This window comes from Centroberyx affinis, unplaced genomic scaffold (assembly GCF_046629955.1).
Source record: "Centroberyx affinis isolate AG114_WGS23_722 - 3 ecotype Tasmania unplaced genomic scaffold, CSIRO-AGI_Caff_v1 ptg002349l_1, whole genome shotgun sequence".
Classification (NCBI taxonomy): domain Eukaryota; kingdom Metazoa; phylum Chordata; class Actinopteri; order Beryciformes; family Berycidae; genus Centroberyx; species Centroberyx affinis.
The window spans coordinates 10,005-20,687 of record NW_027280612.1 but is presented as its reverse complement, the minus strand read 5'-3'; the positions used below and the strand labels follow the sequence as shown (position 1 = coordinate 20,687).

General features: G+C 41.6%; 1 protein-coding gene across 2 annotated transcripts; it reads left to right on the top strand.

The window, feature by feature from the left end:
- The first annotated feature begins 740 nt into the window (after positions 1-740).
- Positions 741-3,118, top strand: LOC139655881 (uncharacterized). 2 transcript variants are annotated; one of them, XM_071533275.1, is made up of 4 exons: positions 741-871; positions 1,391-1,485; positions 1,821-2,054; positions 2,895-3,118. In XM_071533275.1, exons 1-4 carry the CDS (start codon positions 850-852, stop codon positions 2,907-2,909), a joined length of 366 nt encoding a protein of 121 aa, XP_071389376.1. In that variant the 5' UTR covers positions 741-849; the 3' UTR covers positions 2,910-3,118. The 2 variants fall into 2 exon arrangements, with proteins under 2 accessions (XP_071389376.1, XP_071389375.1); XM_071533274.1 differs by having other exon boundaries at positions 2,892-3,118.
- Positions 3,119-10,683: the final 7,565 nt, after the last annotated feature.

Below are 10,683 nucleotides of genomic sequence, written 5' to 3'. Positions count from 1 at the left end.
AACATTATTGTTGTTTTTGGCTAAATATATGTTATTGTTGTAGGCTATTTGAGAATAAAACTGTAGAAAACACGACGGTAGTGTAGGGTGAAATAAAACGTTTCAACAAATTATAGGAACAGATTCATCCACAACAACTGATAAAAGAGCTCACAGGATGAAACCAGAAAGTGTCTGCTTGATATGCTGCCTTCAACTGCTCCTCGTAAGTTCCTACTTCCAAGACAGGAAGTCGAAAGCACAATTTGTCGCACATTCAAGTGCTTTTATTTTGAAACAGTAACATAGTGGAAGTGGACGATGTAACAAAATACCTTTTTGGTGACTGTTTGATTGTGGAAAGACATTTTGTGCTGCTGCAGCAGAATTAAGATGTTTTACTTAGGAATAACAACCTAATACATGACAAATAAAAGTCAAAACAGAAGCATGCAACAATGCCAGTTATTTAGGCCTACATAGAATGTCAAACATATATCAATAAATATATCACTTGCACCATCAGTTGTTGACACAGCTTCCATGCTCTCCTCCATAAACTCATCTCGGCAACTTATCATCGAAAATTCCCACTTTCCCATTATTATACGCTATCATTATTTTCCCCAATCATAGCCTATTTTCCACTCTGTTGGGTGAACTGTCATAAGTCCGATATTTCCGACAGCACTTGAACGTAGCAAAAGGTTACGTCACGCAGCACACCTGGAGGCACGCTGTGGGATACGTGTGGTCGCTGGGCGTGGAGAGGTGCGGTCAATCCAGTTTTCCTGTTTATGTGAAAAGCAGCCTGTCAGTTTGCATTGTCGCTTGCTGCTTACTTGCACAGGTGCTCTAACAGAAGCGACAATGTCTTTCGACTTGGAGTCAGGTAGGCTCCGATTTACTTGTTTACTTGATGTTTTTTTCTTAATATGCATTGATACAGACTGGGTTTGGGGATATTGGTCTTCTGTAGCCAACATGTCCAACTTCTTAATAGTTTCCAAGATGCGGTAACTGGAATTGAAGCAGAACGGTCGGTTTAAGTTTCCAACATTTGGTGTGTGAAAAAACAGCCAAAAATAACTTGTCACCTGTAGACAATAGTAATAATAATGTTGATGTAGGCTATATTGCTGACTGACCAGAAAAACATTCCAGTAAGATAGTGAACTAGGCTATTTAAAGTTCGTCAAAAATCCCCACCAGCATTACTTGAAACCTTGCAGTCTCATTTGGTTGGACTGAATTTCCCCTTCTGCTGGTTTTTTTTTGTCAATCAAACCATTCTCTCAATGAATTGCTTGTCTTACTTTTAATGAAACTCTAACTTTTATTCCTCAATTTTATTCCAATTCTGGCATTGTAAACCTCCTGCATTCCACCTGCCCCCCTTGTCTTTGTGTAGCTGTAGGCAAGGAGGATGCTTCTGGTCAGGACCAGAAGTTTTCTTGGTTTGGCAGCAAGGACAAGGACAAGGACAAGGCCAAGGACAAGTCCGAGGTAGGCGCTCTATATATGTCCACTCTGACAAGATGTCCACTTAAATATAGTAAATCATAAATGTAAGAGTTCTCCCCAAGTAAGACCTGGCTAGAGTGTGTTTTTGGAGGACGGCAGCACCTCTCTGGGTGTCATGCTTAATCTGTGCTCTTTGGCCTCCAGGGCCAGGACTTGATGTCCATTTATTGAGGCAAAAGACCCATGTATTGCAGCCAACACACTATTAACTCGATGAATTAATTCTGATGATTGAAACGCACTCTAGCAAGATCCTTATGTCTAAGCAAACCGGATCGATCTCTTGTCGTCACAAAAGCCCCATTTGCCTTTTTCAGAGTGGCAGCAAGGACAAGTCTCACAGCAAAGACAAGTCTCACAGCAAAGACAAGTCTCACAGCAAGGACAAGTCTCACAGCAAGGACAAGTCTCACAGCAAGGACAAGTCAAAGGACCATGATGGCAAAGAGCACAAGAAGAAGGACAAGAAAAACAAGGAACACAAGGATGGAAATGAGTCGGACACCTCAACCTCATCCTCATCCTCATCTTCCTCCTCCAGCAGTGATGAGGTAGGATGCAGTGGATATTGCCAACTGAACTTTCGACTCTTTTACACCTTTTGTGAAAGTGTTTGCGGCAACCCGCAGACTTCCCTGCATTATAATTACAGCGCTACATTAAACATGGCAATTGTTTGCAAATCTCCAGGGATTTTCCAGAACAGTTGAACTCAATAAAATGCAGCTCAACAGGTGACATACTGGTCACGCCTAGCTACAAAGGTTACCAACCAAACCGGTGGAGTTGGGGGGGGGGGGGGGGTGTCTGCTTTAGAACTGGTCTGTCTCACACTCCACCCGGCCCCGTGGGTGTGTCCGCTGTTTCCATTTATAGCTCATACTCTACATACTCACCTTATGTTGTTTAGCGACTATCTTCCAGATCTAAATGCATTTTAGCGTATCAACCTGCAGCCAATCGCACATCAGCTTTTTCACCATTGCGCTCGGACTGAATTCCTTTCACTTCTTTGCAGTGATAATGGAGCAATGCATTCTGCGTTGGTCATTGTTGTATGAATAATGTTTTTTCCATGCAAATGACTGTAGCGAAGAGGAAGGAACCCAGCCCAGGGTGGGGAAGAGAAACAGGTCAGATAAGAGAGTAATAAAAGAGCTGTTGTCTAGTGTATCCCCTCCCTGGAAATCAACACACACACACACGCACTGCAGTTAGACCTGTCATGGCCTGACTAGACTACGTAACAGTCCTAAAAAATGAATGCGATTTTGGTGCATGTCATGGCTTATGCCGCTACCAGAACTAGGAGCTGTGGCACTTGAGCTGTTTTTTAATCCATCATATGTTCCTCCTGCAGTAACACCATCGTCCTTTTATCATTTCAGGAGAAGAAGAAGCACTGAAGCATCCTCTCACCGGCCTCGTGGAGATATACTGGTCTTGTGTGAACAAAATGCCTAATTCCTAGAAGTAAATGTCCTAACAACAAACAGAATGCATTAGAGTTTTTTTCTTCCCACACTACTGTCAAGTATAGGGGTTTTACTTTGCCAGAAGATGGCAGTGTTTTCAATTTGTAAGCTCAATAAAATTTGAACGATTCTTCAATGGACATTTTCTTCAATGGATTTAATTTACCGAATATTTTGAAGAAAAGGTATTGTTGCTTAAATAAAAGAATGGGAATTTGGGCATGCAGATGACTTAAAATGGTTAAAATGGTTAAATGCTGTTAGACATGCAACAGGTACCAGGTCTGTAAATGAATGAGTTTATTTCCAAAATGCCATATATGCACTTTGGAAATAATGAATAATTAAATCAGGGTCATGTTTTTTTTCTTAAGTATAAAGGATTACATCTGTAAATGTGTTTCCAATGTGTCAACAAAAGTCTCATCTGTATCTCATCTGTGTCACTTTTTTTGGAAACACCCATGGGTGCACAGTGCTCAATCTGACCTGAGGTGACCCTGTCAGCAGGCGACAGTAGACACACGTGGTTGGACTGGGTTGAATCGTGCAAAAAAGCCGAACCTCTCAAGAAGAGCTGGAGAAACTCAAAGTATACATGATGCAGCACTAAAGAAAGGGCCGTCCGTTTCCTTTACTCGACATCAATATTGAAGTTGTAGTCAACTCTGGCCAAGACTGTCAGGAGAAGAGAGTTACAGCATTTAGCATTACGGATCTCCTTCAGGTCTTTTGAATCTTTCATGGGGGTGCGCAAAAAGAAAAATGGAGCGGTTTCGGAGAGGAATCAATAATAAATCACGCACGCATCTTTTGGGGGCTGTTGAAGATGCCCAACTTAACCCATCCGTCATGTTCAAACCTTTATTTTATTAAACCTTTAAGGAAAGACCAAGGGGAGAAATGAGTGAGTACATGTAGTGTCCCTGTATTTGTAGGTCATGGTTTGTCTTGCACTGTCTCTTTGTGCCGTATCTAAGGTCCTGTTTCCCCATGTGTGACAGTACAGACTGTGTTGCTGTCTTAGCTGTTTGTATAACTGCACCAATATCAACACAAATCCCTGTGCATTTACTGTACTTGGCAAATAAAGTGATTATTATTCAGACATGACTAAAACTTTAAAATAATTGTGGTGATTTTGGACCTATATATAATATGTCTCTTACATACCTGCAGTGGGGGAGAGTGGGGCAAGTTGTCACATGGGTCTCAGTGGCTTTATTTCTGAAACTAAATATTTTAGAGCCAAAAGTCCAATTACACAAATGTTTACTTCCTTAATAAGAGGTTACCTATGTTGAATACAAATGTCAAAACACACTAACAAGAGCAAATTTGACACCTGAAAGTAAATAATGAAAATACTGGTGTTTTTCTTCTCATTTTTTTTCTTATGAAGGAGTCAAAATAATTCTACATAGTGACACATTCAGCTATAACCTGATCATCAATTTGAATGGTTTGGTGAAGCTCTGTGCTGAGGGAAGGGACCTTTGTCAGGAATGCCTGGTTGGGGCATGTTGTCACATTGATTTCAGGGCGTGTTGTCGTAATTATTGACATTTTTTTGTTGTTGTTGTTGTTAGAAATAGCTTTACGGGCATTCCTGTTGCTAGGCAAGAGGCCTAGCAACAGAGCTTGCGGTTTCAACCGACAGCTGACACAAGTCAATATTCTCTGTGGGTCCAAGTACAACAGGTATGTAAGAGACACATTAGGCTATATATAGGTCTAAAATCACCAAACTTATCCTTTATGGCTGAATAGCTCAAGGTCACTGTCACAAGCAAGGCCAGCGTCTTTCCACATTCTGTTCCCATGGATTTACCATCATGTGATTCTTGGGAGTCCAGACCATCTATGACTATGTGGATGACTATTCCAGTACTCCTCAAGTTACAACACCAAACTGAGTTTATAGTGTCAAACTTTTGTAAGAGCTGACCCCATGTGGCAGATGTTGTTTTCCCCATGATGCAGATTGCATGAATCCAATATCACAGAAGTCCCATGACCATTTGAAATTGGAGCTGTTTGTGCATGTGAGAAAAGTAAAGAGAGGGAGAGATGAATGGATAAAGGGATGTGAGCGCCCCGAGGCATCCTACAGATTTTCTTATTTGTACCTCAGTCAGGAGTGACAGGCATTTCCCTATGAAGTACCGCCAATAGCCAGGGGCAGAAGCCGGGGAAGAAAGGATGGATGGAGGGAGGGATGGATAGATGGATGGATAGGGCACTGGCCCCTGTCATGGCCTCTTATCCTCTTTGATGAGAGGCTAAAAAAATTGATGAATAAGGGAAAAGTTTCCATCAGAACTGTCTGTCTTTTGATGTTTAGATGCTTTTTTTTTCTTTCTTTCCAAGGAACTGTTCAGAGACCAAAAGCCCTAAGAGATAGAAAAAAATATATGCAATCATTTAGTGCTGAGCTGGGCTAAGTGTGATGAGGAGATCAGAATGATTTCAAGTGGATGTGCTGGTCTGAGTACAGGCCGTTTGATGCAGTACACTCAGTGCCATTAGTTCCTTGGTTTTTTTTTATTGAATGGTTCCTTCAGCTTGCCATCACAGTATAAGTAGAAAAAGTAAAAAAAAAAAAAAAGATTAAAAATAGTCTCAACAGAAGTGTCTTTTCTTTCTTTTTAGTAAGTTGCATTTTGATGTGTTTTACAATGCCCAGAGAAACAGAGAGAGACTCTGTGTATTTCTTTGTTTCTTTGTCTGGATGCATGTATGTATGTATGTGCATTCTTGGGAATTTGTCTACCCTGGTATGTGTGCTGTGAAAGTGTCTTCCTGGGCGACTTTCTGTGCACACGGTCACGTGTGTGTGCTGTATCCTTTTTCTCTGAGTGCTTGTGATGTGTAATACAGGCTGTGTCGCAGGTCTACTGGGGGACTTGAATACAAAGCAGGCAGCTGGCATTGACTCAGTGAACAACTGAGCTGTGTCAGGCTCACTGTTGTATCGCTGTGTTGAAGTGAGACTGTGCTGAATAGTGATATGCAGAATTACAGATTAGGGAAACGTCATTAGGTCATATAGTGGCATAATTCAATCAGACTGATGAAAACTGATATGAAAATATTGATCTACAACTGTGACATAATTGTAGCCTAGTGGTGTTTAGTTGGGGTTATAACTATATTAGTATGTAAGGACAGTATCTAAGTCCCAATAGGGTTATCATGCTGTAGGTGTACATATTACAAGTACAATAAAGAATTAAAGACCTGGCATGCTATCTATAAGAGAGTATATGTTTTTAGTCCAAATTAGTATGGTATTATGGATTTATGTGTACATACTTGCATGTAAAGAAGTGTAAATGTATTGTGATTGTATATGTAAATAGTGCCAGGATGTGAGTTGTGGTTAGTAGGGGTAATTAGACTACAGGTGTGTACATAGGGAGTAGTCTGGACCTCTCCTCTCCTCTCGTTCTCTGACCCACCGCAGGGGGGCAGGAACGCCTCTCCCTCCCGACTGGCGTCAGCGGTCTCCTGGCAACAGCCCGGGCTTGAGCTCATCTCAATCATCCGTTCCTGAGCGGCGTCAAGCCACACAGAGACACACGCATCAAACCGGAAACTAAGTGGATTTTGCTTTCAAAATAAAAGCACCGTTAGAAACAAAAAACGACCGCGTACTGAGGGCTCAATCCATTGCCTTTAGGAAGAGTCAGCCACAGCTATGGGTTAAAATTGACTTTGTTCCAAGTTGTCTGGTATATATTTTGTGTCTGAGTCTTTGCAAATTTGTAGCAGCCCTTTTTATAGGCTATGGCAAGCAGGGCATTTAGTGACTTGACACCAAATGTCCGAATCTACAGCATTTAGGGACAAATTTGCCACAGTAAAGGCTTAAAATATACTTTTTTTTAAGGTAGTAGACCCCCTGCCAAGTTGCCTATATGTTTTGTGATTGAATCTTTCTTTGTGCATGTGTATCTCACATGGGCCTAATAGGCCCCCAACTATGCTGTGAAAAGGACATTTTGTAAAATAAATACAGATTCAAGACTCACATTGGTGGTGATTAACCATATTTATTTCTGAATACATAGACGATTGTTGGATTTCTGTGACATTTTCGCGCTAAAATGCGAAGACTATAAGTTACATTTTCAGAATAATACAACTTTTACCTACTTTTATTAATAAGGTAGCCTACTGCTAGATGACTTTTGACTTTTTAAGTTTGATAGCATACAGATAGTGTCTCACCACTGACTGACTGATCTAAATTTGCCATAATGCACTTGATGAAGATTGTGTTGTGGTGACACTGTCATATGAATCTACTACTGCTTCCTCTTCACATTACTTTCCACGTAAATTTGTATTAGGCTACACCAAAACGTTGGGACATATGCGCGTCGATAAGGATTTTATTTTGAAAAATATTGACCGGACGTCGTATTGTTTTCAATTGTGTCTGACTTGCCGCCAGGTCCGTTCAGCTGCAGCAGACGAGAAACCATGGAGCGCAACAAGACTCGCTGGAGAGACTCACCAAGCCGACGGGGAAAGTGTCAGCTCCTCATCTGTTTGTAAGTCAGTGTCAACTACAGCGGGCAGATTTTTTTTTATTTTCCAGCCAGTGGACAGTGTGTTTTTGCGCGTAAACTGATTTGGAGAGGTCGGGGGAAGAGAAGAGTCTGTCTGGGAGCGGTTTTGGAGCGGCCAGGAGCAGCCAAAGCACTGGAGGAAAAGACGATTAAAAGCGTCTAAAGGAAGAACGGATTCGCGTGGATCGAAATGCACTTGGTTTTATTTCTCACACATTTCAACATTTCGCCCTGTCTTAGGAAAATGTCGCTGAAGTGCGCTGCGTAAAGAAACATCTGACCGCTTTCAGCGTCTCATGCCATTACAAGGGACAAGTACTTTTCTTCAGAGAAACTGTGAGCGAACCTCTTGTGTGATAAAGAACGTGGCACTGGGCTGAAGCTGAAGACGACTCACTGAACAGTTGCGAACCATGGTGAAGTTTCATAACTCGGACCTATGGATAGCCTGGATGGTCATTTTTTGCATGGAGGGTAAGTTATCTGTCACTTGGAAACTTGTGTGCCCGCTCCCAACTGCACACACACCTTGCACCTTTGCAATGCCAAAATGACTGACAGCAATAACAACTGTAAAGAAAATAAAAAAAACAAACAATTTAATTTAAGGATTTCAAAATTTTAACCGATTTTCGCTGTGTAGAAATATTAGACTGTCCCGTTGAATTAATTAATTTGGAAACATTCCACGTTCCAAATCAGCTGATACAAGAAATCATTATAACAATACCCCATGACAGTAGCCTATTGCAAAAACAGATGTATCTGGAATTAAAATCGTGCCATGGACGCAACCTCTCCTCTCCAAGAGCGCATGCCACAGCCATTTGATCCCCCCTCCTTAATATGTTTGGATCAGGCTGACAAATCCCCGGCATTTCCCCAGAAACTAAAGCACCGATTTAGGATGACTTTACCCCAGCAGTCCTCATGTCATCTCTCCTAAAACGACTTTTGATTGTGCGCGCGTCTTATCCGCAATTCATCCTGCTGCGCGTTATGTCGATTTTGTGCTGCACTACCATGCTGTAAATCTAAATTATCATTCTTTAACCGATACCCACTAAAACGTGGTAGCTACAGTAGTGGGGCAGTCGGTGTTTTGAAATAGAAACGGAGCAGACGGTGGAGGGTTGCGCCGGTAATCCGCCCGATTAACGAGGAGCATGGTGCACGGTGACCGAGCAGCACAGCAAAACAAGCAGGAGTGCAGCCCCCAAAGAAAAATCACTGTAATATTACTGCAATTTTCCTATGGGGACTTATAGTTCGTTTGTGGTACTCACTGGTGACTTTAGGGACCTTATTGTACTTCATGGTATTTTCAATCTGCAATGGTATCGCGTTAATATTACTATAATAATCCTATTCCTATAGGGATTCATAATGTGCGGGCGGTACTTAGTGGTGAGTTTAGAGTGACCTTATCGTAGCCTACTTGTTTTTATCTCGTGTAATATTCTAAAATATCCCTATAGTATTCCCATGGAGGCTTATAGTTTTGCTGTGATATTTGTAAAGTATCCTTCTAAATGTTATTATAGGATTACTAGAGTTATTTCTTAGGGCGCCAGTGTTTAGGGAACGGAATTTAAAGCAAACAAAAACAAATCATCTTAAAGGAAAGAATAAATGTCACCATTTAAAATAAATTAATGAATGAACATAATTTCAAAACATTATTTAAAACAAATACACGATTAAAAAAACAGCATTTTGACAGTTTTAGCCATAGGTTGAAGCAAAAGTTCACTCCAGTTCATCTGCTCCATTTCGACTCGAATAATCCAATCATCAAGTTTCTTTCACACACAAGTCTGTGTTTTTTCTGAATAATGCTGGGATGGAGATCCAGCCCCTGTGGGGCCTCATGTCAGGACACAGGCGTTTCCACTGAGCCATGCAGGGACACACACACACACACACCGCACTGACATGTCAATTTAGGTCTCACACACTTTTGCGAGATTGAATTTGGTCCTGATTGCCAAGGTGTTTCACTCCACTGCCTAGTTATTTAGCTTGGGCTACCCCTGCGATGGGTGGCTGTGGGTGTCTTGTCACCTTTACTCAGGGTTAGACTCACACACACACACACACACACACACACACACACCATTTTACGTGTTTTTAATCAGTCTGGCCCCTTGTCTGATAAAATCACCCTGAGACAAATGAAAACACTGGATTGTTCTCGCTCTTCACTTCTTTTCTCCTAAAGCGATCGAGGGACTAATACACTGCGTCCATTCAGAGCCATCTCCCCCTGAAGAACACGAGCTATTGCAATGAATCCAGGTTTAAATCAAGGAATGAAAGTGACACACACACATTGAAAGGCCGCAGGTTACAGCACTTCCAACACACCTGACTTGATTTCTGTCCCAATGCTCTAAGAACAAACTGCATGTATGAGCTCAGCTCCACTAACAAACCAACTTGTTCACAAATAAAGCTGCCACTGCATTTGCTGAACAGTGTTTTTTCCCTCCTCTCCTCTTAAGACTTGGTGGGGAGCAGCTACTGTTTCTATAAATAAATTCCAGTGCAGCAAACTATGTATTGATTGTGGTTGCTTGTTTTGGCTGCATGTATTGACCTCCACTTTTTGCATGTCACACATTGTCATTCGGTGCTGGATTGATCTGATCAGTTCATTATGATAGCATATACTGGATCGTCTTGGCTTATTACGCAATGAGATAAAGTTATTGACCTGCAGCATTTAAATTTGACTTCTCCTGTAGCACTTGTTTAGCCTTTCTCCTTGATGTTATTTCATGTAATACTTGTACAAAACAATACAAATCTATCTCCTGTGTGTGTCTGTGCCTTCACACACACATGGCAGCCTGTATGCAGACATAAGGTGTGTGTTTGGAACCAGCAGCAGCAGACACAGACATGTGCTGAGTTAAAAGAGAGCAAACTTAAAAGAAAAAGTGTGAAAAACAAAGAGTGAGAGGAGGAAGGGGCAGTGAGCAGGTGACTGGACAGGCGTCAGTTCACTTTCAGCATTAAGTTTGAGGACATGCCATGTCCCGCTTCAGCCATCAAACTCTCCCCAGTCACACATTAATAATTTTGCATCCCTCCCTCTCAATTAGCAATGGCCATCTTGCAGCGAC